At 47.7% G+C, this 25,218-nt stretch overlaps 11 protein-coding genes across 20 annotated transcripts; 5 read left to right on the forward strand and 6 right to left on the reverse strand.

The window, feature by feature from the left end:
• Positions 1 to 189: 189 nt before the first annotated feature.
• On the reverse strand, positions 190 to 4,040 carry E1B28_006189 (uncharacterized protein). The gene is made up of 23 exons (XM_043150820.1): positions 3,878 to 4,040; positions 3,765 to 3,824; positions 3,671 to 3,705; positions 3,554 to 3,618; positions 3,385 to 3,500; positions 3,314 to 3,324; positions 3,216 to 3,261; positions 3,006 to 3,165; positions 2,817 to 2,948; positions 2,674 to 2,761; positions 2,556 to 2,615; positions 2,476 to 2,505; positions 2,205 to 2,420; positions 1,866 to 2,149; positions 1,536 to 1,798; positions 1,461 to 1,477; positions 1,328 to 1,402; positions 1,203 to 1,273; positions 1,049 to 1,146; positions 921 to 990; positions 857 to 865; positions 730 to 805; positions 190 to 673 (listed from the first exon to the last, which is right to left on the reverse strand). Exons 1-23 carry the CDS (start codon positions 4,012 to 4,014, stop codon positions 627 to 629), a joined length of 2,166 nt encoding a protein of 721 aa, XP_043011910.1. The 5' UTR covers positions 4,015 to 4,040; the 3' UTR covers positions 190 to 626.
• A 564-nt stretch (positions 4,041 to 4,604) lies between these two features.
• Positions 4,605 to 8,201, forward strand: E1B28_006190 (uncharacterized protein). Its single transcript, XM_043150821.1, has 22 exons — positions 4,605 to 4,908; positions 4,960 to 5,019; positions 5,076 to 5,110; positions 5,167 to 5,231; positions 5,287 to 5,402; positions 5,452 to 5,462; positions 5,520 to 5,565; positions 5,619 to 5,778; positions 5,833 to 5,964; positions 6,019 to 6,106; positions 6,162 to 6,221; positions 6,278 to 6,307; positions 6,364 to 6,582; positions 6,631 to 6,917; positions 6,981 to 7,260; positions 7,311 to 7,385; positions 7,443 to 7,513; positions 7,574 to 7,618; positions 7,675 to 7,727; positions 7,785 to 7,854; positions 7,915 to 7,999; positions 8,064 to 8,201. The coding sequence occupies exons 1-22, from the start codon at positions 4,757 to 4,759 to the stop codon at positions 8,108 to 8,110; spliced, it is 2,187 nt and encodes a 728-aa protein (XP_043011911.1). The 5' UTR covers positions 4,605 to 4,756; the 3' UTR covers positions 8,111 to 8,201.
• On the reverse strand, positions 8,178 to 10,056 carry E1B28_006191 (uncharacterized protein). 4 transcript variants are annotated; one of them, XM_043150822.1, is made up of 10 exons: positions 10,010 to 10,056; positions 9,743 to 9,961; positions 9,482 to 9,686; positions 9,360 to 9,426; positions 9,202 to 9,308; positions 9,005 to 9,150; positions 8,808 to 8,949; positions 8,726 to 8,751; positions 8,559 to 8,673; positions 8,178 to 8,495 (listed from the first exon to the last, which is right to left on the reverse strand). In XM_043150822.1, exons 1-10 carry the CDS (start codon positions 10,031 to 10,033, stop codon positions 8,368 to 8,370), a joined length of 1,179 nt encoding a protein of 392 aa, XP_043011912.1. In that variant the 5' UTR covers positions 10,034 to 10,056; the 3' UTR covers positions 8,178 to 8,367. The 4 variants fall into 4 exon arrangements, with proteins under 4 accessions (XP_043011912.1, XP_043011913.1, XP_043011915.1 ...); XM_043150823.1 differs by having other exon boundaries at positions 8,726 to 8,949; XM_043150825.1 differs by having other exon boundaries at positions 9,743 to 10,029.
• Positions 10,057 to 10,110: 54 nt separating this feature from the next.
• Positions 10,111 to 10,967, forward strand: E1B28_006192 (uncharacterized protein; the record flags this gene model as incomplete). The annotated part of the gene is made up of 4 exons (XM_043150826.1): positions 10,111 to 10,464; positions 10,526 to 10,607; positions 10,661 to 10,791; positions 10,846 to 10,967. Exons 1-4 carry the CDS (start codon positions 10,137 to 10,139, stop codon positions 10,965 to 10,967), a joined length of 663 nt encoding a protein of 220 aa, XP_043011916.1. The 5' UTR covers positions 10,111 to 10,136.
• On the reverse strand, positions 10,933 to 11,558 carry E1B28_006193 (uncharacterized protein). Its single transcript, XM_043150827.1, has 5 exons — positions 11,529 to 11,558; positions 11,454 to 11,475; positions 11,356 to 11,396; positions 11,230 to 11,310; positions 10,933 to 11,173 (listed from the first exon to the last, which is right to left on the reverse strand). The coding sequence occupies exons 1-5, from the start codon at positions 11,532 to 11,534 to the stop codon at positions 11,027 to 11,029; spliced, it is 297 nt and encodes a 98-aa protein (XP_043011917.1). The 5' UTR covers positions 11,535 to 11,558; the 3' UTR covers positions 10,933 to 11,026.
• Positions 11,559 to 11,602: 44 nt separating this feature from the next.
• E1B28_006194 (uncharacterized protein) lies at positions 11,603 to 15,178 on the forward strand. 3 transcript variants are annotated; one of them, XM_043150829.1, is made up of 13 exons: positions 11,603 to 12,031; positions 12,088 to 12,118; positions 12,172 to 12,388; positions 12,437 to 12,516; positions 12,566 to 12,807; positions 12,866 to 13,211; positions 13,281 to 13,473; positions 13,533 to 13,560; positions 13,637 to 14,078; positions 14,152 to 14,170; positions 14,235 to 14,399; positions 14,469 to 14,740; positions 14,803 to 15,178. In XM_043150829.1, the coding sequence occupies exons 3-13, from the start codon at positions 12,297 to 12,299 to the stop codon at positions 15,114 to 15,116; spliced, it is 2,193 nt and encodes a 730-aa protein (XP_043011919.1). In that variant the 5' UTR covers positions 11,603 to 12,031; positions 12,088 to 12,118; positions 12,172 to 12,296; the 3' UTR covers positions 15,117 to 15,178. The 3 variants fall into 3 exon arrangements, with proteins under 3 accessions (XP_043011919.1, XP_043011920.1, XP_043011918.1); XM_043150830.1 differs by having other exon boundaries at positions 12,172 to 12,248; positions 12,306 to 12,388; positions 14,235 to 14,740; XM_043150828.1 differs by having other exon boundaries at positions 12,172 to 12,516.
• Positions 15,179 to 15,189: 11 nt separating this feature from the next.
• Positions 15,190 to 16,293, reverse strand: E1B28_006195 (uncharacterized protein). The gene is made up of 2 exons (XM_043150831.1): positions 15,832 to 16,293; positions 15,190 to 15,754 (listed from the first exon to the last, which is right to left on the reverse strand). The coding sequence occupies exons 1-2, from the start codon at positions 16,159 to 16,161 to the stop codon at positions 15,335 to 15,337; spliced, it is 750 nt and encodes a 249-aa protein (XP_043011921.1). The 5' UTR covers positions 16,162 to 16,293; the 3' UTR covers positions 15,190 to 15,334.
• A 189-nt stretch (positions 16,294 to 16,482) lies between these two features.
• On the reverse strand, positions 16,483 to 18,479 carry E1B28_006196 (uncharacterized protein). Of its 2 annotated transcripts, none has more exons than XM_043150833.1 (6): positions 18,257 to 18,479; positions 18,107 to 18,207; positions 17,926 to 18,057; positions 17,528 to 17,875; positions 16,850 to 17,473; positions 16,483 to 16,790 (listed from the first exon to the last, which is right to left on the reverse strand). In XM_043150833.1, exons 2-6 carry the CDS (start codon positions 18,134 to 18,136, stop codon positions 16,686 to 16,688), a joined length of 1,239 nt encoding a protein of 412 aa, XP_043011923.1. In that variant the 5' UTR covers positions 18,137 to 18,207; positions 18,257 to 18,479; the 3' UTR covers positions 16,483 to 16,685. The 2 variants fall into 2 exon arrangements, with proteins under 2 accessions (XP_043011923.1, XP_043011922.1); XM_043150832.1 differs by having other exon boundaries at positions 16,484 to 16,790; positions 18,279 to 18,479.
• A 602-nt stretch (positions 18,480 to 19,081) lies between these two features.
• E1B28_006197 (uncharacterized protein) lies at positions 19,082 to 19,605 on the forward strand (the record flags this gene model as incomplete). Its single annotated transcript, XM_043150834.1, has 3 exons — positions 19,082 to 19,304; positions 19,363 to 19,436; positions 19,534 to 19,605. 3 exons carry the CDS (start codon positions 19,082 to 19,084, stop codon positions 19,603 to 19,605), a joined length of 369 nt encoding a protein of 122 aa, XP_043011924.1.
• Positions 19,606 to 19,611: 6 nt separating this feature from the next.
• Positions 19,612 to 22,405, reverse strand: E1B28_006198 (uncharacterized protein). Of its 3 annotated transcripts, XM_043150835.1 has the most exons (14): positions 22,011 to 22,405; positions 21,785 to 21,963; positions 21,658 to 21,730; positions 21,409 to 21,597; positions 21,124 to 21,352; positions 21,038 to 21,072; positions 20,746 to 20,982; positions 20,615 to 20,683; positions 20,433 to 20,562; positions 20,323 to 20,385; positions 20,244 to 20,257; positions 20,072 to 20,182; positions 19,846 to 20,015; positions 19,612 to 19,791 (listed from the first exon to the last, which is right to left on the reverse strand). In XM_043150835.1, the coding sequence occupies exons 1-14, from the start codon at positions 22,143 to 22,145 to the stop codon at positions 19,698 to 19,700; spliced, it is 1,728 nt and encodes a 575-aa protein (XP_043011925.1). In that variant the 5' UTR covers positions 22,146 to 22,405; the 3' UTR covers positions 19,612 to 19,697. The 3 variants fall into 3 exon arrangements, with proteins under 3 accessions (XP_043011925.1, XP_043011927.1, XP_043011926.1); XM_043150837.1 differs by having other exon boundaries at positions 19,846 to 20,182; XM_043150836.1 differs by having other exon boundaries at positions 21,785 to 22,405.
• A 17-nt stretch (positions 22,406 to 22,422) lies between these two features.
• On the forward strand, positions 22,423 to 25,201 carry E1B28_006199 (uncharacterized protein). Of its 2 annotated transcripts, none has more exons than XM_043150838.1 (9): positions 22,423 to 23,291; positions 23,351 to 23,395; positions 23,449 to 23,521; positions 23,587 to 23,910; positions 23,962 to 24,123; positions 24,184 to 24,305; positions 24,356 to 24,402; positions 24,458 to 24,703; positions 24,759 to 25,201. In XM_043150838.1, exons 1-9 carry the CDS (start codon positions 22,734 to 22,736, stop codon positions 24,826 to 24,828), a joined length of 1,647 nt encoding a protein of 548 aa, XP_043011928.1. In that variant the 5' UTR covers positions 22,423 to 22,733; the 3' UTR covers positions 24,829 to 25,201. The 2 variants fall into 2 exon arrangements, with proteins under 2 accessions (XP_043011928.1, XP_043011929.1); XM_043150839.1 differs by having other exon boundaries at positions 24,360 to 24,402.
• The last annotated feature ends 17 nt before the right edge of the window (positions 25,202 to 25,218 follow it).

Genomic DNA, 25,218 nt, shown 5'->3' on the forward strand with positions numbered 1-25,218 from the left:
CCGTTAGTTGTTTCAAAGGCTCTTCGAAGCTGAACTTCTTCTCTGCAGAATGAGAGAGAAGTGGAAGAAAAAGCGTTCCCGTAGGCTTAGGCGCAAGCGCAGAAAAATGAGAGCTCGTTCCAGTGCGTTTTTTTTTTCTCCTTTTCCTAGTCTTGGTCGTTCAGGCTCTCATTGCGGTTGTTCTTCAGAGTAAATGACTCGACCGATGCAGGCCCTATCTCGGTTTTTCTAGCTCGTCTCGACCAATTATCAGGCCGTCAATATCTGCCGAATCACGGAATTGAACAGTCGCATGACTTGTTCCCTCGGGCTAGTGTGTCTTGCATTGATGACAATGTGGATCTCCCTGGGCTCTTTCGATTGACCAGACTGGTGCACTCGACCCAGGAGAGGTTCAAGTTGGGTTGTTTTACTGCTGAACTGTACGCAATGATGATCAATGAAAATCGAAAGTTACCGAAATGTTGAGAAGTATTACAAAAGAAATGCGACATCCTCGATGGCATTGATTATGCCGAAATTGATTTTGAGTTCCAATTCCATTACACTACATGATTTACATCCAGTTTTTCGTACGGTTCGTGGTGCACACGCTTGCACTTGGATCCGGATTACCTCCCGCCACCCTATCCACAGAACTCCAACCCTGGGCACCCAATCACGGTTCCGAATTCTAGCGAAAGATAGTCAGGAATTGAAAAAATATACAAACGAAGTTGAGACGCATACTGGATCCATCGACTCCGATGACGGCAAGAAGGGCGTTGAATACTCCACCCAGACCTTCTCCAGCGAGTAGACCGGCCTATCCAAAGTTCAGTTACGAACCGCTAAAATTTTACCGTAGATTACTCACAGCGACGGCCTAACCGAAATCCACTGTCAGTTACTTGGATCTTGTTAAGTAAAAGTCTACTCACAAACATGTAAATGTCATGGTGCTTAGGGTTCCGTTTCTGCCAGAAGTAATTGATGACAGATCCTACTGCCCTGTGGACAAGACGGTGTCAGAGATATAATGAGTCGAATCGAATGCTGTAGAACTGACATGGCGAGCGGGTAGTATACTTGTGGGGTTACGAAAGCCAGACCGACTGCGTTCCAGTTGGGAATGTAGATCCAGTATTTCTTGGGGACGAACCAGTGCTTGTGTGCGAGTTACTCTCTTACATTCCAAAGTTGAAGATCGAGGAAAACTGTACCTTGATACAGGTCGAGACAACACAGAAAACTCCCATGGCCACAGCAGTGTATCCCGACGATCGAGAAACGGCTGCGTCCCCAAGATTAGCAACCTTGTCTTTCTAATCATAAAAAAAGCACTTACGGAGTGTTGGGGATGTGACTGCGACAGACACCGCAACCCAAGCAGATACTGAAGGTGCACCGTATGTGCATTTAGCTGTAAATAATCACAACTGAGAACAACAGTTTGTTAACCAACACAATAAAACACGAACTGTCGGATTCCGCAGCGCTAAAGAAGACTTGGGATCAGTGGAGCTCACCAACCTCACGACGAGGAGAGGACGTACATGATGCAAGGGGAAGCCTTGGTGAACAAGATGAAGAGACCGATACTCAGGAAGACAGAGACGACAGAGCCAACTAGCTGGGCGATGAACTGGACCTTGGGTTTGGCACGGAGTAAGTACCCGGTCTTCAAATCTCCTGTCATGTCGCTGGATTGACCTGCGCTCCCCGAAGCTATGGTACCAGCTGTCAAGTTGAACATGCGTGCTGAACCAATCGACATGGCCTGCCCTTTAGCAATACCACCGAAGACCAGTTGAGAAGCCTAGACACGTGCGTCATTTATTGATTAATAGGGTTTGTGAACAGTAGTGGATGTAGAAATATCTCACCTTGGCGACTGTGCCTGTCGGATTGATGTCGGTCGCACCAGAGGACTGCACTCCGATGAAGGAGAATAGGAAACCGACGAGGAGGGCGAGGATTGCTTCTCCCACGTTGAGAGGAAACATGGTGGCAAGAATGGCGCAGCTCATGATTGTGACGAGAAGCAGGCCAATGGTCCACCAGGCGGTGGGTACTCGATCTTCCATAGGCGTTTGATCTTCATCTTCCGGCTGAATTTCGCCTTTCTTGTAGAAGGACTTTATTTCTTTCACGAGACTTCCGCGCATAGCTAGGGCATGAGTGTAAATTGGCTGAGAAAAGAAGGACGTAGACTGGAGCCTTACCAGCAAAGATAGGAATCAAGCTGAGGAAGATGTCGGTAAAAGAGTAGAGCAGCATCATCAAAACACCTGGCCAAAGCAGCCAGTAACGAGGCGACGGACTATTGATGTATTCGGAAACATCAGCAGTAAAGCTTAACGATCCATATGAAATCAACGGAAATTCGTCGCTTGCGGGTTTCCCAACGGCGAGACCGTGCTTAACCAAGGATGGAGCAACTGTGTCATGAACGTCAATGGTTTTATCACACGTTGCGCAGGCGATGAAACATACTTATACCCCAGGACAGGACAGCACCAAGGACTAAAACGCAATCAGTAAATAATCTGGGATGACTCTGAAGGTCAGCCTACGGAAACTCCAGCTGGCATTGAGGCCGCTCAACATTCCAGCGCCAACAAAGGCAGGCGTGACTATAATAACCATTTCATTAGATTCGGGCCCTGCTGTCGCGAACGCAGAGACACTGACATTCGATCCACCAGCCGTAGTTTTCCAGAGCAATAATGCTGGTGAAACCAAGGCGATAAAGTGTCCAGCCGACGTGCCAGTCAAAAATCTGGATTGGAGGGTCAAGAAAATAGAAAGTCGAGTTTGACACCAAATAAACTTACAACTCCCGGTGCATAGCCAGAAACGACCTTGAATACGAAGCACGCGATAAACGTGAAAAGGAGAGCCTTTCCTTTCTTCCTTGCGAGATCAGCACCATGCGCGCCGATATGCAGAGAGCGAATAGTATAGGCCTATGTGGGAGCAATACATATATATTTCGGTAACATAACTTGGCGTTGATCGCTTACCGTGGCAGCAGGAGTTGGAAAGGTAAGCTTTTGATGGACGATGTAGTATTTGCGCAAAGGGATAACGAAAAAGATGCCGAAGAATGCAGAGCAGACGGTAAGTGCGATCAATTTACCGACATCTTGTTGAGGCAACGGTGACAAGAGGCCAAGACGATACCTGTAAGAGGTGTTAACTTGTCGGTAGAGTGAATGTTCAGGAACACATACATGGCCGGGAAAGCACTGACAAAGAGTCCGCTCATTCCGCCGGCAGCTAGTAGAAACTGTCACTTGAAATCAATTTCAATAACGTAGTGGGTACCGACCTGTGGCCGCCCTACAAACAAATTCAGGATGAGACTCTGACAGGATTGAATGGGTATAGACAGATACACACGTTTGGACTGTACAGTTTTCCTTTGGACCAAATGGGCCGCCGAAGAGTTTCCCCAGCAAGCCAGATTCCGGGAGAGCTTTCGATACTGCCTTCAAAATGGCATAACCAAAGAGGGCCTAAAAAACGAGAGTTGGTCAATAGGTGGGGTAGATCCGGTAACTGAACGTACACCAAATAATTGGGGTCCAAATGTGAAGCCTGTCTTCAAACCTAGGTAGACATTGGAAGCGCCGACTGTACTAGGCGATGAGATTCATAAGCGTGAAATGACTTGGTGAAAGCTCACCAACAGCACCAAGACAACTGCCGACAAACAACGCACTACAAGACCGGAATGAGATCACTACAATGATACATCATTATAAGCGGTGGAGTTGTACCGGACAGTGAGCTGATATGGCTCCTCGGGCTCCGAAGGATCGACAGGGAATGGTTTTGTACTAAAGACACTGAGCGATGTTTTCCCAACAGGACGCAGGCAGGTGACACGTACACATCATGGTCATCGAAGGTCTTGAGGGCCTCCTGTTCGGATTCGTTTGTCTCGTTGAGGGACTCCTTCTTGTCATCGAGGAGGTCGACCGATACAGAATCATGAGGAATGGCGGGGATTCCTGAAAGGGCGGCCATCGAGTGGAGTTGGAGTCGACCCTGGCGAGGAAGTAATTGACTCCGCTTTTAAAAGGATGCATCTGACTGGTGCGCTACAGAACCATGTGCAAGTTTCCAGGATTAGGGCCACGAGTGAATGGGGGTGATACGGGGATCCGAGTTGCATTCCAAAGTACGTTATATGGTGACCACAGGTCGTCCAGATCATCCATGCGTGTTCTGACAACTTGTAATTACTTGCTGTGCATCACGGCTATAATGGAGGTGTTGCCTTCATACTTTAACTTACACTATTCGGGCTTCCTGTTTGCCGGCTGGAACTTGGTCCTGTTCCTGTCCGGGAACTGTCATGTTCCCGTCCTCTATCGACTTTCCCCGTACATGCCAGGTCTATTCTATTCCTACTCTTGTTCCTGGGCTTGGCGCAGGAGTTCTCGTTCCATGAATCCAAACATAACCGTCCTATCTGTAATATTTATCTGTACTTGAAGCGATAGATATCTGTAAGTCGCCCGGTCGCATGACAAGCGGTTTTCCACATCCACACCTCTGTGTGGGGGCTAGGATCGGATGGAGAAAAAAAAGATAACCCACGTGAATGTGCAACGATAAGTCAAGTTCACCACCAACCATATGGTTCCCAACGCCCATTTAGGCACCATTCCTTTTCCGAGTCAGCTGTTTCCTTCTTAAGGTTCGAGTGCCACAATTCATTTATTCCATCTCGTTTCCCCACCATCATCTGTGTGGAAAGAGCACCATGGCCGCCGTCCAAGAAAAAGACAACGTTCATGGCGTCCCATCCGTCCCCAGACACGGTTCAGGCAGTTCTTCTCCAGTGTACAACGAGAAGAGGGATCTTCCCTTGTCTGAATCAGAGGAGGTAGACGAGACGTATGACGACCACGATGTGTATGCTCTTTCTTTTTTTCGCTGTTCAACGCCAGCTAATCTTCCTTCCAGCACCAAACCTTTCCCGATCGACCCGGAGGAAATCGAAGAGACACATCAGCTTACTGTTAGGTGCGTTTTCCTTTGCCAGTCGCGTGAATGATCATTCAGTCTATCCTTCACAAAAGGGCTCTTGTCGTTGGCTCTGCCCTGGGTGCTGTAGGTGAGTATTACTCCGTATTCGGCTTGTGATCAGTTTGACTTACCCTTCGTCAACAGTCGGCGCATCCAACATCTACCTTGGGTTAAAGACCGGGTTCACTTTTGGTCCCCAGCTCTTTGGTGTACGCTCACTTCTATATTGAACGGTTGAAGACCTAGACACAAATATTTTTCTAGGCACTGTTCGGATATGCCATCTTGAAGCCCTTGTCGAAAGCTATCCCGGAATCAGGTTTAATAGGACGCTTCTTCGGAGGCTCCTTTGGACCGAAGGAAAACTGTACAGTTCAAACGTACGTCCTCTCTCTCATCGCTCTAACCTACTCTGATTTTCTTTCCTAGTGCTGCCACTGGTTCGTATCATATTAGCAAATTGAAAATTGATTTTGACTAGTAAACCTCATATTTAGCTGCCGGGGGTCTCGGTATTCTTTTCGTGGGCGCATTCCCAGCGATGTGGGTCTTCGCACTTCCTTCCTTTTCGAGTTAATCCCTAATACCACTAACAGGTATCGGCTCGGACTTTGGTCGGCGGACCCTGCACAAGACATTGGTAAAATTATCGCCCTCACGGTCTGCGCGGGATTCTTCGGGATTTTCTTCGTCATCCCTCTTCGAAGGTACTACATTGTTTATCAGAAATTGACATTCCCAACACCGGCTGCAACTGTAAGATCTTTTCTTGACAGAGTAAATCAGTTTTGAACGATCTTCTCCAACTAGGCGTACACAATCCGCTCGTTGCACAAGGGAAAATCAGCAGCCCTCATCGCTCGCAAAAAGTCTTTGGCCCTGCTATACACCTTCGTTGCATGCTTTTGCTTCAGAGTCGTCGCGGGTTATGCGCCTGGTGTTGTGAGTTCAAAGCAGACCTCTCTCACTTCGTGTGCTAACATGCATTTTACACAGATCTTCGACTGGCATATTGGTTGGACTCTCTCCCGCATCGGGTTCACCAGCATCATTGCCCTTGACAACTATGGATGGTGGATTGAATGTAGGTTCATTCTTTATTCGGTAGAGGAATAAATGGTTGACATATTAACCGTCAGTTACTCCTGCCTTCTTTGGTGCTGGAATGCTGAGTGGTCTCAATGCCAGTTGGAGTTTTTGTAAGTCAGTTTCGTCAAACGTAGATGTCTTGTCTTGACTACGTTTCATTATTCAGTCTTCGGAACTATCCTCGCCTGGGGCGTAAGTGAGTAATCATTTGCTAATTTTTTCGCGAAAAACATCTGACCACATCATACTCAGTCTCTCCTTCCTTGGTAAAGAATGGGTTGGCCGTGGATGCTCCTGCCAGCGACACCTTCCCTGAACTGAGGACGGTCATGTCCCTTAGCTTCAATTCAGCAACCAACAACTTCGCCACTGCACCATCTCCACGTTACTGGTTACTCTGGCCCGGTGTGCTTATCATGTTACTGTACTCTTTCGCCGACATTTTCTGTGGCTTGCTTCCATTTGTTCTATGTAAGTCTGGCTTCGTTTCAATGGCATATGTTCTAACCGATCTGTCAGCTATGCGCGGCAACTTCGCGAACAATGTCATGTCAATTTTTAGAAAGAGTGGTGAACTCAACCCCGAAGATGAAGATCAGACACCGATGGAAGACCGAGTGCCCACCCTGTGGTGGACTGTCGGTCTTGCCCTGAGTACCGTCATGTCCTGTGCCATCCTCGCTACTATGTTCCCTCTCAACGTCGGCGATGCTATATTGGCTCTGCTCCTTGGTTTCATTTTTTCCTTCATCGCCGTCCAATCCTCTGGTGCCACTGACGTCAATCCCGTTTCCACTGTGGCGAAGGTAAGATGCTCATTCATATTAATAGCTTTGTGGAACGGTGGAGCTGATTCATCCCTTGTACAGGCTTCGCAACTCATCTTTGGAGGTATCTCTAAGGGTCTTGGAATGGAGATCAAGCCAGCACAGAACTTCAACTTGGTCGCTGGTGTCGTCTCCGGTGGTGCTGCTGCCCAATCATCCGATATGTGTGGTGACCTCAAGACAGGCTACCTCTTACGGGCGAAACCACGCAACCAATTCATCGCTCAGCTCGTGGGCTCCGTTGTCGCCGTCTTCTTGAACTCCGGGCTGTTCCTCTTGTTCACCAAGGCTGCTCCCTGTATTATTGCTGCTGACCAGACTGGTACGTGTAATTATGGGGATCAGAAAGGTACTTATTATTTTGCCCTATAGGTCACTGTACATACGGTGCACCGTCCGTGTCTGCATGGGCTGCCGTCGCGACTGCTGTCACGTCCCCCAAGCTTCGTGAGTGTTTTCTATCTATCCGCCGATAATGAACTAGCTCATTCAATATATTTGCAGCCATCCCCAAGTCGTCCGGCTTCACTGCCATCGCACTCTCTCTAACGGCTGTCGTATCTGTCTGCATTAAGGTAGGCACAACTAACGCAGTAAAAATTAATGGGAGCTAATCTGGTCCCTCTTTCTCACAGCACTGGTTCATCCCCAAGAAATACTGGCACTATGTCCCAAACTGGGTCAGTCGTTTTCTGACTCTCCTGAAGTATGTCCTCACTTATGCTGTTTGTGGTAGAACGCCATCGGTCTCGGATTCGTCGTGCCGCAGACGTACTATTCCATTGCCATGTGAGGACTGATTTCCTAGACCCTTTCGTCCCTCGTTGAGCTAATGCCGATATTCAGGGCCGTTGGTTCTGTGGCCAACTACATCTGGTTGAAGCGTAGCCCCAAGACCTTCGATCTGTACATGTTTGTGCGTATCCAACCTAGTCCAGCTATTTTTTTCTAGGTTCTCAATTCTTCGTCCCATCAGGCCATCGCTGCTGGTCTTCTTGCAGGAGAAGGTCTCGGTGGTGTATTCAATGCTCTGCTAGCTGTTATCGGTGTCGATGGTGGCAGTAAGTTGTGGTCTCATACTCAAGTTCCGGGATACAGGTCTGACCATCATTCGTGTTGTAATAGAATTTGGTACCGCCATTGGCTGTCCGGGTAATGAGTACTGTGGGTAATCGTAACACTCCCGTCACCTTGTTAGGGTTATAGTTGTAGTTGCGCTTTGTTTCTTGTACTATGTAGTAGCAACGGGTTTCTGTTTTTTTCTTTCCCTGTCTGATTTGAAGAACGGGAAGTCATAAATGGGAACTTGAATATTGGAACTTGAGCTACTTCAGCCGTGAGCTACCGTATCAATTTTGACGTATAAGACGTTCGGTCACCACGGCAGTCGGCCTGATTAATTTACGCAAGTACCAACTCACGCACAGGACTACCACTCTCTGAGGCTTCCGTCATCGCCTCTCCACAACGGGTTCCTCCAGGGACTCATGTTCTCCAAACAATATTTCGCCGCCTGGCGTACCCGATCTTCATTAATTTCAATTCCAATACCGGGTTCTACCATTCGCGTTCGTGATTTCAATGAGCACGCAGAAACAAGCAAGAAATTTTTAAACGCACGCGTGAGGATCTCAAGATGGCCATTCTTGACCGTAAAAACCTCAGGATTCGCCATATATGTGTGTAAGTCGGCATTCCCAAGAGGGTCTTGATCGCTCGTGCGATTATAATGTATCTATCGAGTCGGTGAGACAGCGGGTATGCAAGGACAGTGCAGGAGGGCTTACCCCCCAGCTCATTTCCTGGATCGTAACTTTATTAAAGGCCAGTTGGCGGCTTTCCGGAGCGAAAATAGAGATATTTCCTCACAGTTGGGAGCCGAAGTGGCAACCTGCATACATGCAGCCAAGGCGATAGGACCAATGGGACAGTGGGGAGCCAGAGCCACATCGTAGGTTGCAGTAAGCGAAGCGATCCGCTGTAGTTCACTGATTCCTCCACAATGCGCAACCTGTGTTGATACACTAGAAGCCAAGGTGAGGGGAGCCTAGAACATTTCAACATACGTCGGGCTGAGCAATGTCAATCGCTCGTCTCTCCAGGTAGGGCCGAAAATCATGACGGGTATACAGACGTTCACCCAGAGCAATAGGAGTAGAAACCGCATTCGAGAGGTCAGCTATTTCTTCGGGTTGGGTGGGAAGAAGCGGTTCTGTGGAATGGGTGTCACAACCACAAATTCGTCTGAGAAAAGAGGTCCGACCTTCAATGAACAGGGGTTGACACTGTTCAAGTAATCTGGCCAACTGCTTGGCCATGCCCTTATGCAGTCGCCCATGGAAATCGACACCGACATCCATTCCAATCTGTCTGGCCCGATGTTCAGTCTTACCTGAAGATCATGTCGTGAAGCTGACATACCGAACCTGTTTAACTCTGTCAACCGTGCCTCGTAGAATATCCGGAGAATCGATCCATGAAGCAGCATCTCATGAATTTCTACATATAAGTCAATACGACAGAGAGGAATCGCAATCACATACCTGTTCCGTTCATCTTCACGGCAGTAAAACCCTGTTCTTTGCGTTCCAGAGCAGCGGCAACAACATCGCTCGGGTTATCCCCTCCAATCCAACCATAAACCTTGACACGATCTCGTAATTTGCCTCCTAGCAACTGCCATACGGGTACACCCAATTTCTTGCCTTTGATATCCCAAAGGGCGATATCCAAGCCAGACAAAGCGCTCTGGAGGGATGACAGACGTGAGGTGTTTATAACTTTGTATCGCCATAAACGCTTGCCATCAAGACAGGACCGCCACGATAGAAGCGACCCATGTATGCAGTCTGCCAGATATCTTCGATGTTACTTGGATCTGCACCAATAAATCGTTCAGTCAAATCTTGTATCGCGCCTTCCACAGCTTCAGTGTGTCCTTCGAGAGTCGATTCCCCCCAGCCTACGATGCCATCTGACGTCTCAACCCGAACGAAAAGCCATCGAGGAGGAACGCGAAATTTCTGATAACTCATCAGTTCAGAAGTGTATCATTGAGGATTGCAAAATACCTCAATCTTGCTTATTGTGCTCATATCGAAACGGATGCAGGCAAAGCGGCCGGTCCGGGTTCATTGAACTTGACTTCGAGGTTACGTAAGATACACGCTTTACACGCTTCATCTACTGGCACTGGCCATGGCAGCACCTATTCCATCCCTGTTCTTTTTGATAATTCTTGGGCTGTTGGTCGGACAATCATCTGCTATCAAATTTCTCCTTCAATCCTCTCGATACCCAGCTCCAAAATGCATATGGAATCCGGTCCATAATAACGCTCTTGTCATCGTAACAGCTAATGTTGGACCGGGAGACAATCAACAAGTCGACATAGAGATTGTCGATTCAACCGAGCAGAAGAATGTCTATTTGAGCAAGAGGAACGTTTCTGGAGAGACGCGGTTGGCTGTTACATCTCATGCGGAGGGAGAGATTGGCGTATGCTTCAAGAACACGGTTAAAAGTGGTACATACTTGGATCATGATGTGGCAGTTCAAGAGTGCTCACCGAAGAACTAATAACCCAGGTGTTACTCATGAACAGTCTATAAAACTCAAACGTATAATCGACCTGGATGTAGATATTGGTGCTGAAGCTGTCGACTACAAGTAAGTATCTTCATCTTCCGAGCGCACTGCTTATCCAACCGTTTTGTGTCCAGTGCGATTGCGAACCAAGAATCCCTCTCAGGACTTGAAACCGAGATGAGAAAACTAGAAGGACTCGTGAAGGAGATTCAGGACGAAATGCAATACCTTAAAAAAAGAGAAGAGCGGTTTACGGGCACAAATGGTATGTCGGGATATGTCTGGGCCGGCAGCGTTGTATCTCTGACAGAGTTCCCAGTATCGACAAATGACCGCGTTCAGAACTTTGCATGGTTCACAATCATTTCTCTGACCGCATTAGGCATCTGGCAAATTATGCACCTGAGGTCGTTCTTCAAACGCAAGTATTTGATAGACTAAACAGACTGAATAGTCTCCGGGCTGGATAGGGCATCCTGTATTATGTTAATACCTCTAATTCACTTGGAGTCCTCCTTCCCTCTCTGTATCAGTCCTACACCAACGATCACCCCTTCTGACGCGACGTCTGCTGTTTTGCGCCCTTCCTTTGCCTTGGCTTCTACTTGACGGATGAATTCATCTTGAATGGCTTTGGCGCGTGCGACCTAGTGAATGATGTAAGAGAACGATGGGAGGAGAGGTGTACTGTACTGTCTCGCACCTCTTTACCCCGGTGTAAACATTCAAGGTAGTCATCCCCTTGCGGCCGACAGTCCGTCGGAAAATCTGCTTGTACGTAACACTAAACGAAGTTGAGTGGCTGAGGTAGCGAGTATCAAGTAATTACTTTTTGGAATTCTTGCCAGTAAGCAAAGCACCGGGAGCGTCCTTCATAGTAACCCTCGATGAATATCTGTATACATGGAGACCGACAGAAAGACATACCTCCACTCCAGTTGAAGCCAGACTGAAGATAAGAGGCTGTTAGCTCGCTGTCGTGTAGAGAATTGGGCAACGTACGGCCATGGTGGTGGTCGGAAAGAGTAATTCTATGGTTAGGTTGTAACTTGTGGGACAATTTCCTCAGCGCTAGTCAGCAAGTCACGTTCGAAAAACCAACCCCTCAACACTCCAACCTCAAATCAGCGTAAAATAGGTGTAAAGGGAGGCTCCTGTGAAGAAAGCCAACTGTGGATAGACAGGTACCCTCATTTGGTTCTGTTTGATGAACGTCCACCGCGTGTTGCGATGAGTTTCTCGGAAGAACCGACATCAGCATGCACAAGACTCACGCTCAGAAAGCATGCATGATTGCGGACAATTACAACGAAGCGGCCAACCAGAAGAGATGGAAGCGCACGGCTTTCTCAAGTCACACTACACGATCTTTATCCGAAGTTCTCACTTAAGTTCAAAGTACACGCATCGACAGAGTCCCTAGCCACGTCAAGGGGAGTATGGCATTCAGACTATTGAAGCTGGCCATTGCTCTGACATGGTTGGCGAATGTCCAAGTTCAGGCAGTGAGTGCAAGTCTTCCTCTGAGTACGGTTCAAGGTAATAACATCCGTTTGCACAGGCCACAACGATGTGGTTCAACAAGACCACTAGTGTGTTACTACTCCAGCTTTGTCACTATTAATTGTAACTGACGCTTTCACAGTTATCCCAATCGGCAATGGACGTCTCGGCGCTGAAGTATTCGGTCAGATTCCCACCGAAGTTCTGGTTCTTAACGAGGTTTTTCATCCTTATACCCGTTTCCATTGAACTAGGAGACCTGATGATATGTATGAGGATCACATCTGGTCTGGTTCTATCAACGATCCCAGTAACAAAAATTGCCCTGGGGTTCTTCCTAAAGTTCGGGAAGCAATATGGTGAGATCGGGTCGAAAAGTCAACGATGTCTACTTCCATCAGTCACAGGAAGGATGATCTCTACACCGCACAATCGACCGTTGATGCCTCTTGTATGGCTACTCCCCTCAAGCAACAAGTTTTCCAAAGTATGTTCATTTTCAGTGCCCCATAACCGTTAGCTTATACTTCCTATAGCTGCTGGAAACTTGACCCTAGCATTTCCATCTGTCGCATCATCTTCCATATCCGCCTATAACCATTCCCTGGACCTCGCCACTGCTATTGCGACCACCACGTACACAACGCAAGACGGTGTTCTCTTCACGCGAACCTCATTCGCTAGCCACCCAGATAACGTAATTGTCATGAAGATTTCTGCCAATGTTAGCGGCAAAGTGGGATTTGAAGCCAAGTTTACAACACCTATGGACAATCCGGTGAGCTCGTTTCCTTCGTGAAGCTTCCGACACCCTATGGTTGACCTGCTTTCGAAAGAAATTCTCTGTAAACAAAAGTTCGTTGTCACTAACAGCTCGTGGAACCACGATGTACACTCTCCCCGGCTCTATCGAGTTTCTTGCCCGGGCAGAAATCTCCGCCGTCGGAGGTTCGGTCCAACCTGGAAGAAATGGAGATACTTTGTCAGTCAGCGGTGCTGACTTAGCTGTCATCAAAATTGCCATCGACACGAATTATATGCGGTATGACGATATTTCAGGTAATCCCGAAGCAAAGGTTTCAGAAACGTTGGCTGCAGTACGGAACAAGACCTGGCAGGGCTTGAGGGACGCACATGTGGATGACCATGCGGGATTATTTGGGAGGGTGGATATTACTTTAGGTGAGGGCCAACCCCCAAAGCCTCTGTCTAAAGAGCAAAATATCGACGAGTTGCACTTCTGTGCCGCAGGGACACCCACACAATACAGCTATCTACCAACCAATTTTCGGAAGAACCTCCCAGGAGGAGCCGATGCAGACGCGGATTTGTTTGCTCTCTATGTTCAGTATGGAAGGTACTTGGGGATCGCGTCATCCAGGAAGACAGAGCCTTCGAATCTTCAGGGAATTTGGAACCAGGAAACTAATCCTGCTTGGGGAAGGTGAGGGACTATTGTCATTCACGTACAGTAACCAGAGCCTCATCCTAGCCCTTTGCAAGCAAGTACACGTTGAACATCAATCAACAAGTGAGTGAGAGCTTCTGGGCTCTGCCATGAACAGCCGGCCATGATTCCTGCGCCTAACTACCTGTCCTTCCTCCAGATGAACTCATGGCTCTCAGAACCTCTGAACATTGCGGAAACCCTCGATCCTCTCTGGAATCTCATCTCCGAGATGGCGGAACGAGGGACGGTCACCGCTGTTGAGGAATACAACATTACACGAGGTTGGGTGGGCCACCACAACACCGGTATATGGCGAGACTCCACGCCAATTGACGCGGCATTCTACGGGATGTGGCCTATGGCCCCTGCGTGGTTAATGCAAAATGCGTACGAACATTATGCATTTGAACCAAACAACATCGACTGGGTGAAAAACGTAGCCTACCCCTTGATGAAGGGCCTGTGTGAATTTTATCTGGATTTTGTAGTCGTTACCCCGAAGGATGTGGAACCTCAAGAGTATATCGTGACCAACCCCAGTATGAGTCCCGAGAAAGGAATTGGGGATTACAATGACACTAACGTGTCGTTAACCTACGGTAAATCGTCGCCGCAGTCTTTTTCGTTCTTTTCACCGTAGTTAACTTCATACCTTTCCTTAATAATTGCTAGGGTCGACAATCGACAATTCGTTAGTGACATTCTTTACACTTCCGAGTTGGGTTCTGATGATCTTACTCTTGTTCAATCGGCAGACTCCTTCGTGATTTGTTCAACCATACCACAGAGTTCGCTAACCTACTGGATGTCGATGCGGAATTCGCAGAGAACTTGACGGCTACCATGGGACGCCTCATGCCGTTGAGCATCGGTTCGGAGGGCCAGATTCGGGAATGGGCTCGAGATTACAATCCAGGCGGGTGTGTTTGTTGTCTTTTCTCAATTCCCCACCTTTATCTCTTAGTTGATTGCCTTATTGCTTGTCACAGCGTTTTCACTCACATCAGCCACATGTACCCACTCTTCCCCTCCGCCCAAATCGACCCACGCTTAAACTCCACCCTCGCGCGAGCTGCCAATGTTTCTCTAATGCTTCGGGGTGATTCAGGGAACGGATGGCCGACCGCGTGGAGAGCGAACTGTTTTGCGCGCTTGTTGGATGGGGAGAAGGCGTATTATTATATGAAGCGGTTGTTAAACAGCTTTTCGTACGATAACTTATGGTCGAAGAACAGCGTGTTCCAGATCGATGCAAACTTCGGTGAGCAATTTGTGGCATTAAAGTTGCCGAGACAAAGTTGATCATCATATTTACTTTTGTAGGTGGTGCGAACGCTGTTGCAGAAATGATTCTCCAAAGTCATAACGGAGAAGTCCACCTCTTACCCGCGATACCATCTGCTTGGGCTTCGGGTAGAGTGAAGGGCTTTAGAGTCAGAGGTGGGTTCACGGTCGATATGGGTTGGAGTGGTGGTAAACTGGAAGAGGTCGTGTTTCGGAGCACATCGGGGACTGGAGCTAATGTGAGATACAATGACAAGGTTGTTCCGCTAGAGCTTTTGAAAGGAGGACAGAGGACTTTGGGTATCTTGGATTTTGAGGCTGAACACATCAGCAAGATGTCAGTACTTACTTAAATCTTACTAGTGTATGCGAAATTTAACTTTGTAGTCTGCACCGTTTTTCCTTAAACAGGCATGAATTCACGACCCGGGAAAGTGAAGTTGTTGACAACATTCGTTCTGATAAACGATGGTCAAGGAGCAACAGGCAGCAGGCATACATATACTGATGGTCTGAAGTACAAGTTTCGAATACATACAACCAAGTCCAAAACCAAAACACCTAGCGGTGGCTACCGCGCTTGCGCGTGCGGATGCCCTTCATCCCATGAAACCTGCGCAACTCCGAATTGATACTCCTGCAAGAGCGGGGGATCGTCTTCTAAAGCCTTCTTCTCGTGTTGGTGTTGTGAAGGCATAGCGACTAGAACCGCAACTTGTAAGATATCAAAGCCCTTTGGGAGGCAACCATTGTCAGTTTCGTCGGGTCCAGCTTCATCTTTTGAAGCCATTTCTCTTTCTCTTTGGGCAGGCAGCCAAACAGGTAACGAGAGACCATGGTAAGCAGTTGGATTTGACGAAGGCATTCGTACTGGTGCTGGTGAAGAACCCGCAGGTCGCGAATTATGGTTATGATGATGATCGTTAGCGTCGTTATGGGGGTTTTGCTCTGTCGGTGATGATGACGGTGGAATCATGCTCGAGGATAAGGGCTGATTATGAGTTTGCCAGTAGGCCTTTTTAGCTCGAACTTTGTTATACGGATAGAATTATGAGCCTTCTTGCTTACCTGAATCGAAGCCCAGCTTCTGAATTCCCCGTCTTTCAAATCCGTAAGCCTCGGTTCTATTAAATGAGGCTCAATCAAATTGACCGCTCCTCCTGACGAATCATCCCAAGGACTAAAGTCTAGCAGTCTACCATTTCGCTGCAATCTTCGTCGAGTGCCGATTCCACATCCGATAAAAAGCAGTAGAAGAGCGATGAAAGTGATGAGAAAACCGAAAAAGTAATTTGCACCGCGGTTGCTGGCACCAGGGAATGGATTCTGGCTGGAAGCTGCCGTTGCCGCTGGGGTAGTCGTTACGGAGAAGGATTCTGAAGGGGTAATTGAGGACATGACAGAGCGTAGCCCAGCCAATGGTCAGAGCTCGTTAACAGTTAACGGTCGAGCCCTTGATGTCTGGAGGTCGTTTGGTGAGAGAGTTGTTGACTCTAGGCACTGCCGTGTCGGCTCTAATCAAAGCATCGCGTCGAACTCCTCGACCGCATGTAAAAATTCTAACTTAGTACCTACAGTCATCTACCGCCCAATGGTACAACACCACCCACTGGCACATAAGGATCTTTTTGGTTTCAATTGAGCACAAATATGGTCTCAAACATCTTACTTACACAAGATACAGCTGTTTTTGCCAGAAAATTCAAGTCTGATGGCATATTTGGAAAAAGATTTTGTACCACTTGGTGGTAGTGTGCCATTGCGCGGTGAAAGATACGTTCAGTTAATTTACCGAAAACAAAAGCATATTGGTCGATCTGATCCACACTGAGGTTGACACAAAAAGAGATGTACGGATTGACAAGCAGTTAACCAGAAGATAAAATAATACTTCAAAAACGTCAGCTTGCGAATCATATCCTTTATTCTGCGTTGCTCTTTCTCGTCCTTACAACTTTATTTCTGAGTGCCTTTTCCTTGAGTTCGTTTTCTCGTTTCTCGAGGTCAGCTTGAGATATATCCGATTTCTGTCATCAAGAGCGAAATTAAACGAAATTCATAGTGCAGGTTGAACGAAGAAGCATACCTCATATTGGGATTCTTCTTCCTCCCGCCTACTCTTTCTCTTCTCAATATGCGCCTGTCCCTTGATTTTTAATTCGTGCTTGCCAGAGTCACTTTGAGGGTCAACATCCATCCGTTCTTCAAGAGCGGGATGAACAGGTGATCGACTTCCAGTACTGCTTGGGCTGTATCGCCTTCTTCTACTTCCTTCACCACCATTACCGCGACGACTGTGACTACGACTTCTCTTTCGGTGCGGAGGAGGCGAACGAGATCTGGTTACACTTTTTCGACGCCTTCTAGGAGGGGTACTGCTTCGCCTTCTCTTCCCACCGTATGATCGGCCAGGAGATCTCGAGCGAGTGAGACTAGAGCTACGCGATATAGTACGTGGTGGAGAAATGCGGCGTCTGCGAGGAGGGGGGCTCCGGCTATCACGTTCGCGAGGTCGACGTTCCCTATGAGAGGAGCCCACTGAAGGAGAACGGCGTCTTCTTCGGGAAGGAGGAGGCGAGATAGAGCGGGAGGGAGTACGCCTAGACCTGCGAGGGGGAGAACGGTACCTTTTTGGTGATGGTGAACGACTTGACGGTGGTGTTGGTGACCTTCTTCGTGGAGTGGGGGACCTTGACATGCGACGACGTCCCTGAGATCACTATTTCATTAAACACGGAGAGAAAATTGTATAATGTTCACTCACGCGGTCACCCCACCCACCATCGCGTCCACGACCTCCGCGATCGTCATCATATCCTCCTCCTCGCCCTCTCCCTCTACCACGGCCCCTTCCGCGACCGCGACCACCTCGGTCACCGCGATCCCTAACGTCATCCAAACGTGCTCTTCGGTCTCGCTCATCTAGAGCGCGCGTATCATTTGCTCGAGCCTTTCGTAACTCTTCCTTCTTCTCCTCCACAAAAGTCCGAGGTACACCTGTGACATCAGACTGAGCTTCAAGAAGAAGATTCCACAAGGCAGACATGAAAGCAGGAGTATCCTTAGTCAAAAAGCCTGTCAAGTTAATTTGCATCTTTTTAGGGTCTGGTGTCTGGTGGAGCTTTCAGCATCAAAAACAGAAGATTGTTGAATTAAACGTACGGGTTGTGATTTATCTTCAAGAAGGCCCATTGCATACTCCACCACCACTTCATCTTCAAATCCAACCAATTCGACTACTTTTTTGGCAATCCAAGGTCTGATCACATTCAGGTTGACTTTTCGCATGTCGACCTTGAACAGAATCAGCTTCTTAGCTAGCTTTATTAATGCAAATACAAACCTTTTTGTCGAACTCTGGAGGGAATTTCATTGTTTTGAGAAGTTTGAGTTCCTTGTCCGAAAAACGCCTATCCTGGTCGGCAGATGTGCCCTTGAAAAAGCCTGTACGAGGTAAGCAGAGGAAGTGGGGGTGAGCACAACAAATGGATACCATATCGTTCTCCGGGTCTCACCAGCGTCAGCCATGTTGGTAGGAGACCTTCAGTTGGGTCTGTAGCCGAATGTGATGGTTGACCTTGAGAATGTCAAGAGCGTGGGAACCTGTTTGGCTTTACAACTTCTGCTACCAGTGCCAAGAACTTCTGGGGGTCTTGCAAGAAACGACTTATGGGCTCGCTTTTGTTCCTGAAGGTGTCGAAAATGCAGATGACTACTATCCTACGACCGAACGTCTGTCACCAACAGTGTTAGGGATTTAGGACTTAGCCTCTTGTTCTACCACTTTGCCTTCGCTCTCAAACACTACAGAGGTCTTCCTATCTTCAAGCCAAATGGGCGAGAACAGTCCAGACTGCAAGAAATCGACTTCGGAAATGGTACAATATTAGTGACGCACGCTTTCCAACAGCCGACTCCAAGTAAGGCTTTCCGAGGGAATCCCACCATTCCGTCACTCGCAACCCTCGTATCAGTAACTCGCAGAACAAAGAAGACGTCCTCACTCAACGTTTGAGACCTGCGGGCCTTTACATGGTTCTGCCATCTTAGTGCACGGTGCCCACGGGGTGATCACCAACTACAACGGTCTCGACATCGCAATTAATTGGTCCGCTATGCATATCCTTGAAGGACTTGCGATTGCCTCTCAATATAATACAGTTACCGAACGCGGCTCTGAACTGGAATAGTCGTTTTGGCCCTCCATACGTCACAGAAGTGGTCATCACGGTCTGAAACCTCTGAAACAGCGCCTGTGCTCGCGTCTGAAACCTTTATAGAGAGAACAAGGAATATCAGTCTTCCCTTACTCTCAACGATGCAGGACGCAAAGCACGATAACCCCAACCCACCTACCTGTGAACATTCTCAACCGCTTGTCCAAAATCCGTCTACGTCTCCTCAACAATCATACACTGGCCAACAACCACACCCTCAGCAGCAGCAGCCGTACCCTCCACAACCTTACCCTGTGCAACCACCACCACCAAGTACTCACGTTCAACAACAGTTGAGTGAAGGAGAAGCGTACCTAGCAGGTCGTGCGTCTTTTGTATATATTTTTTTCTGCTCGAGTTTTCAAATCACTGTCTTCTGTAGTTGTTTTACCGTGTGCCCAAGGCAATCATACGCCAAAGACGAGGTACGGAATGGTTGGTATTATTACCGCTATTGTATGTTTTCCTTGTGGATTGCTATGTCTATTGTATGTTCTGCCACTCTCGCCGAATAGCCGATATTCATCTGTCACCTCTAAACTCTATAGCATAGACGTCGAAAGGAAGTGCGAGCGTTGTGGTGTCACCCTTGCCTGAACCTAAGACCGTTTATCCCAGTCCGTGATCGGTGTACAACTTTCCTGAAACATATATAAATTCCCTCGTAGTTGTTCTTGTCTGTCTACATGCATAATCATAACATATCTAAAGTGTCTATTAGCAAGTGTCTATCAAATTGTTTTTCGGCCATGACTGTTTGTAATCGTCCTTCCAAGTAGTTAGATTGGGATTCGAGTAGGCCTCTGGGTATCTTCAAGTTACTTTGTCAGCGAAGGAAACTTGTGTATAATGAGGAAACAGGCACTTGTTGATATATTCGCCCGTCGGGAAGTCCTTCGGGTCACATCCAACGTTCATAGCCTTGGAGTCTTGGTAAACGCGGATGTAGTCGACTAACATCGACACTGGGAACATTAAATGCTCCAAGTCGACATCTCCAAAGTTATTGGATAGTCCTAGATTGATAAGGAGGTACTGATCAAAGACCAAGTGTCAGTCAGAGGTCAAAATCGGGAAGAAATGGTCAAAACCATTGGTTCTTGAGATATAGGGCGAGCAGAAATCTTGACGTTCTCGTCGGCGGCCAGGCCACTGCCTTTGATCGTCCATGATAATCGATTATTAGACATCCAACTGATGTACTAACGGCGTTTATCGTCAGTAAGTTCACATCGCTAAACATTGAAGAGACTGGAGACCCACGCCCTCGTTATAACCTCCCAACAAGAAGATAATGTTAGACGGTGAACGCAGACGCTATTGAACGGTTGAATCCAAGCACCTGGTTTATACTCAAATCCATAGATAGAAAAACATCCTCCCTCCATAGAGTAACATTCGGGATCTGGGTCATTGTTAGCATCTACTAGGAAAAGACTTAAGGCTGCCCACCCGTTTTGGTGACGTATGATGTTGCTTGCTGATACACGCCACCTTTGTAGCCATTCTCCACAGTAACACTGGAGTCACGAACTATCCTCGTATTCCCATTTTCAGGCCATTCGTATTTGTAGTTGAAGGGCTTCATGTTCGAATACATTAACGCGTTGTTTCAATGACAAATGTCTACTCACCGCCCATTGGGCAGATTGCGACACTTCCCCATGCAAGGTCCCACCGACTTTGTCGAAATTGGTTCCGACCTACAACAGGAACAAAGAGAATGGGTATGGATGAGATATTTCGATGAAGATCAACCACCTACTTGAGCTTCAAACATATCGATCTCAGGAGCCGCTCTACCCACAAAAGATCCATCGGGATGCTTTGGGCCAGGATGGGACTCGCCGTCACAAGTACATCTCGAGAGTCTTTGGCCAGAAAGATAAGAAAGGACGCCACCAAATTCTGCGTCACCGTCAATGGTGGCAAGATGCGGTTCCCCGTTGAGTGTTTGGTTTTTCAAGGTGCCAACGTCGCATGCGTCGTACGAATACGGCCACTGGGAAAGAATCATTGAGAGAGGTGCATGTGGAACGGGAATACAATTATCATACGAGTCCGTCGAGAGAAGCTCCGTAACCGGCACGACCTGAATAACAGACGTTAGGTTGCTACAGCTTCAGGAGATTTCAAGACCTACCGAGATTACCCATCGACCAAATGGCTGGCCAGAGCCCCGCTACATTTGAAAACCCTGGAAGCACGACACTTGCCACGACTAGACCTCCAGTGAAGCAAAATTTATTCCACGTCTGTATCATACCGCCTTGGAAATTCATGCCATGGGTCGTTTTACGAGAGAGAGTTATCTTCAGTGCACCATTCTCAGTTGTGACGGCTTCTGGGTCATACCACTCCAAGTTGTTTGTCTATTCGCCAACGTCAATATCATGATTTCATTGATGATCGAGGGAGAGAAACTAACTTGCCAGTAATGCAAGTTCACTGCCTCCCAATAAGGGTCATCGCCTGGATAAAAAGTCCGACCATTCACATTGAACTCGTCACTAAAGACGAGCTGTAGCTCTTTCCCAGCGTCAAAAGATTTGTATGTGTGGGCGTCTTGAGGAGTGTCGACGTCTATTAAACCCCAACCCCCAGTCAGTAGAGGGACCTGTTGATAGTTCTGCCTGTCAATACCATGTTTGACGGGTACATGAACAACGACTCGCACCTGCCCTGTAGCGTTGACTCCTATCATTGGTACAGAAAGTTTCTGAGTGTAGGACACTATCGGATAGCCGACGCTTTTGAGGCTTGTTGGCACCAAAGGTAAATATAACGTAAATCGAAAGACTTACAAGAGTCCTAGTATCATAGAGATCAATACGAGAAGACATCCTACATTACGCAAGCCTCGACTGCTGAAGAGACTCGTTTCTGGTCTTTCTCGGGCGGAATCGTGGAAGTCATCGTCAGGTTCACGTTGGTCCCTCGATACGGCGGATCCCCATGTGTTTGGGTCAGGTGGTAGAGAGAACTGGAAGAGGTTGAGATGCTTGAACGACGAAATCGACCATACCTCACCTTGCCCTCTATGGATCCTAGACTGGAATGCTTATATCTTTCATTGACGGACTCGAACAGATCTAAGTTGTCGTGAGGGTGAGCAGTCTGGAACTCCCCGTCTGACTCGAGACGAGTATAACGTTGGTGCCGCATCGACGGCCTGTTGGCGGATAGTAGAAGATGGAGAAAGAAAGCACGAGATTCGATAACATTGAGCCACTACTCTCCAATATGCGTCATGGTGCTCCTACATAATACTCCATGATTGATGCTGCGGTAACCTTCATGACATCGGTGGCTCTTGACACGAGACTTTTTTGATGCTATCCACCATGTTCCTCCACATCCTGTGTAAGTTCTGTAAGTAGGTTTGCGATTGGTCCATAAAAGAAGTTTGCAAAAGTGAAGTAATGTGACGTGTGATTAGTCACACAAGCAGAACGATACAGACATAGTACGTACTAGCACTCGAGACTCAGGCTGATCACGCTATTGTCTCTGTCCGACTCCGTTGAGCTTGACTCCGATATGTTCGTGTACAAGTTCCTTCGGGCTTCCGGATATCCGAAAACACATCAATCGTTCTGCCAATGCGCGTGACCTACCAGTGTGTGCCATCTCACTTACGTCTCGATTTTCATTCGTCGTCAATCTTAGCCCCGAACATGTAATTTCAGCAAGGGTCGAGGGGTATTTTAGTACCCATGTTATTTTCTTGCCTCACACTCTCCTCGACCTAGTATGCCTTCGTTAACGGTCGCTACACCCAACATCGTCGAACCTGTTGTACCCGACGTTCATCGCAATGATGACGCCCTTCCCGATCCTTCGACCATGGTAAACGAGAGCCACGACCTTGACGAATCAGCAGTCGATGATGATCACGTAGAGATGCCTGTTCACCCACCAAGGGCAAAAAACCGCTCGGTCTTCGGAGGTTCTTTAGTTGAGCGAAAAGGTTCTGAAGCCGCCTACGAGCTTCAACCATTCCCGACGTACTTTTCAGAACGTACTAGAAGGCCATCAGCGATACGAAAAGAGTCAACCCCAGAAACTCTTGTCGAAGCGAGGGGCACTCTCGGCAAGGACGGACGAACGGAGCCAGCAGAAGAAGGAGTGACAGATTTGCCTTTGCTCGATTTAAGTGAAGCTGCACAAGAGTACAATGTTCGGAGGGGTAAAAGGCAAAAGAGAGGAGCAATCTCACATCTGGCAGCTTTGTATTACGCTTTCTTCTTGGAGGGCTGGAACGACGGCACCATTGGACCATTGCTACCGGTAATGCAAAGGGAATATCGGGTACGTATACACTTCCCATTCACGAGTGTTGATTTTGAAACTCTAGTCGTGTTCTAAAGGTTGGATTCGCGGTTGTATCTTTATTGTTCGTAACGAACTGTGTTGTACGCATACTACTCATTCTCAAAAGATCTCAACTCATCTAACCGCTTGACAGGGCTTTGTGGCCGGTGCATTTATCAATGTCTACGTAAACGACCGTATGGGATTCGGAAAAGTCATGGTGTTAGGTGAGTCTGTAACTTTCGCCCCCCGTGATACTTGTTCAATTCTGAACCTTCCTAATGATTCTAAGGCTCTCTGTTCCAACTAATCGCATACATTATTCAAAGCCCTGCACCTCCCTTCCCAGTCATGGTTATGTCATACTTCTTCGCCGGTCTTGGTTTGTCTTTCCAGAACGCTCAGGGCAACGGTTTCGTCGGCTCGCTCCCTTCTCCTTCCCTCAAATTGATGATGCTTCACGCTTCATATGGTCTCGGAGCCTTTGCCTCTCCACTCTTGTCCACCTACTTCAGTGGTAAGCAACACTGGAGTAGACATTTCGTTGTCAGTGCGTGTATTGCAGTAACCAATACTGCCGTTCTCATCGCCGTCTTCAGGGGGAAAACACAGAATGGTGTGTCCCTCTTTAAAGATGCAAAGACCGTAACTTACATATTTATTGCAGAGTTGATGCGGGAATCAGGAATCCAGGTCGAAGATCACGCTGCCGCTCGTTGTGCTAGCGCTGCTGGCCCAAATATTTACCGACAGATTTTCAACCTTCGAGCAATATACTTCATGGCTACTTTTGCCTTGATATATATTGGGGTTGAGGTCACCGTGGGAGGTATGTGCTCTCTTTCTGTCTCTGATTATCGCGAAAAGTGCATAATATATGTCCTGGTAGGCTGGATCGTTACCTTCATTATTGAGAAGCGAGATGGGGGACATAGTGCTGGCTACATCTCATCTGGTTTCTTTGGCGGACTGACAATTGGAAGGCTGGGGTTGATGTGGATGAACAAGCGGGTACGAAATACAAATTCTCATCTCAGGTTAGGCTGACCTGAATTATCAAGGTAGGTGAATATAGCGTTATATTTGTCTACACATTGCTTGCCATTGCGTAAGTTGCTCACGTCCCTTCGCTATACCTGATCAAACCGTTTCTACCGCCACAGACTCGAGATTACTGTTTGGCTTGTACCCTCCATTATTCAAAACGCCATAGCCGTCTCATTCATAGGCCTTCTTCTCGGGCCCATGTTTCCCCTCATGGTCTCACACGGAGCGCGCGTTATTCCCGCTTCGCTTTTCACGGGAAGCATGGGGTGGATTACAGGTATCGGGATGGCTGGTTCTGCGGCGTTGCCGTTCATCACCGGGATTCTGGCTGCTAAGTATGGGATCGGGACTTTACAACCTTTGTAGGTTTTTTTGTTCACATGGTATCAAATAGCCGATTCTGATACTTTCCCTCAGTTTGATTGCAATGATGAGCATGATGGTCGGAATGTGGGCGATGGTTCCGAGGACAAGGAGGGTCGATTAAAAGATGGTGATGTGATGTCGCCTATTCGACTCTTGATCATATCCATACTGTCTTTAATCACTTTTCTGGGCTGAGTCTTCGATTGGTCGTATTTGTAGCATGTGTTTTGGATTCGTTTGTGGGCAGTTACGTTAACGTTACAACTTTATAAAACTTGTCCGGGTCTGACACTCACTCTTGTCAAGCGTACGTGCATTCTGGGAGCTGGTTGAGTTGTCAACGCTCCGGGACCTACAACTTGCCTCCTAGTCAAACCTTTGCAAGACACCGTTATGTGGAAATCACCCTGTGTTCTCAATAGTGCACCCGCGATTAGGTCCCACGAGTTTTTAGCAAAGCATATTGGCATGAGATGTGTCGAACCTTTTTAGCGTAGCATATTAGCATTGC

The sequence above is a fragment of the Marasmius oreades genome, chromosome 3 (assembly GCF_018924745.1).
Source record: "Marasmius oreades isolate 03SP1 chromosome 3, whole genome shotgun sequence".
Classification (NCBI taxonomy): Eukaryota; Fungi; Basidiomycota; class Agaricomycetes; order Agaricales; family Marasmiaceae; genus Marasmius; species Marasmius oreades.

Bases quoted from the DNA above. Each gene is read 5' to 3' on its own strand.
- E1B28_006189 (XM_043150820.1), bottom strand. From the start codon at position 4,014: ATGGCCGCCCTTTCAGGAATCCCCGCCATTCCTCATGATTCTGTATCG. The intron at 3,166-3,215 runs GTATGTGTTCCT...CACCTCTTACAG, and splicing joins GTCAGTGCTTTCCCGGCCAT to GTATCGTCTTGGCCTCTTGT. The intron at 991-1,048 runs GTCAGTTCTACA...TCTTGTCCACAG, and splicing joins GTATACTACCCGCTCGCCAT to GGCAGTAGGATCTGTCATCA.
- E1B28_006190 (XM_043150821.1), top strand. From the start codon at position 4,757: ATGGCCGCCGTCCAAGAAAAAGACAACGTTCATGGCGTCCCATCCGTC. The intron at 5,020-5,075 runs GTGCGTTTTCCT...CCTTCACAAAAG, and splicing joins ACACATCAGCTTACTGTTAG to GGCTCTTGTCGTTGGCTCTG. The intron at 6,308-6,363 runs GTGAGTAATCAT...CATCATACTCAG, and splicing joins TATCCTCGCCTGGGGCGTAA to TCTCTCCTTCCTTGGTAAAG.
- E1B28_006191 (XM_043150822.1), bottom strand. From the start codon at position 10,033: ATGAGCACAATAAGCAAGATTGAG. The intron at 9,962-10,009 runs GTATTTTGCAAT...ATGAGTTATCAG, and splicing joins GCACAATAAGCAAGATTGAG to AAATTTCGCGTTCCTCCTCG. The intron at 8,950-9,004 runs GTATGTTGAAAT...GTATCAACACAG, and splicing joins TTGACATTGCTCAGCCCGAC to GTTGCGCATTGTGGAGGAAT.
- E1B28_006193 (XM_043150827.1), bottom strand. The intron at 11,397-11,453 runs GTATGTCTTTCT...GTTACTATGAAG, and splicing joins TGGCTTCAACTGGAGTGGAG to GACGCTCCCGGTGCTTTGCT. The intron at 11,311-11,355 runs GTAATTACTTGA...AACTTCGTTTAG, and splicing joins ACTGGCAAGAATTCCAAAAA to TGTTACGTACAAGCAGATTT.
- E1B28_006194 (XM_043150830.1), top strand. From the start codon at position 11,966: ATGGCATTCAGACTATTGAAGCTGGCCATTGCTCTGACATGGTTGGCG. The intron at 12,119-12,171 runs GTGTGTTACTAC...ACGCTTTCACAG, and splicing joins GTGGTTCAACAAGACCACTA to TTATCCCAATCGGCAATGGA. The intron at 13,212-13,280 runs GTGAGGGCCAAC...TCTGTGCCGCAG, and splicing joins GAGGGTGGATATTACTTTAG to GGACACCCACACAATACAGC.
- E1B28_006195 (XM_043150831.1), bottom strand. From the start codon at position 16,161: ATGTCCTCAATTACCCCTTCAGAATCCTTCTCCGTAACGACTACCCCA. The intron at 15,755-15,831 runs GTAAGCAAGAAG...ACTCATAATCAG, and splicing joins GAAGCTGGGCTTCGATTCAG to CCCTTATCCTCGAGCATGAT.
- E1B28_006196 (XM_043150832.1), bottom strand. The intron at 18,058-18,106 runs GTTTGTATTTGC...ATTCTGTTCAAG, and splicing joins CTCCAGAGTTCGACAAAAAG to GTCGACATGCGAAAAGTCAA. The intron at 17,876-17,925 runs GTACGTTTAATT...AAGCTCCACCAG, and splicing joins TTGAAGATAAATCACAACCC to ACACCAGACCCTAAAAAGAT.
- E1B28_006198 (XM_043150835.1), bottom strand. From the start codon at position 22,145: ATGCGGCACCAACGTTATACTCGTCTCGAGTCAGACGGGGAGTTCCAG. The intron at 20,386-20,432 runs GTGGGCAGCCTT...ACAATGACCCAG, and splicing joins ATCATACGTCACCAAAACGG to ATCCCGAATGTTACTCTATG. The intron at 20,016-20,071 runs GTTTTGACCATT...GTCTTTGATCAG, and splicing joins CTATATCTCAAGAACCAATG to TACCTCCTTATCAATCTAGG.
- E1B28_006199 (XM_043150838.1), top strand. From the start codon at position 22,734: ATGCCTTCGTTAACGGTCGCTACACCCAACATCGTCGAACCTGTTGTA. The intron at 23,911-23,961 runs GTGTGTCCCTCT...TATTTATTGCAG, and splicing joins CAGGGGGAAAACACAGAATG to AGTTGATGCGGGAATCAGGA. The intron at 24,124-24,183 runs GTATGTGCTCTC...ATGTCCTGGTAG, and splicing joins GGTTGAGGTCACCGTGGGAG to GCTGGATCGTTACCTTCATT.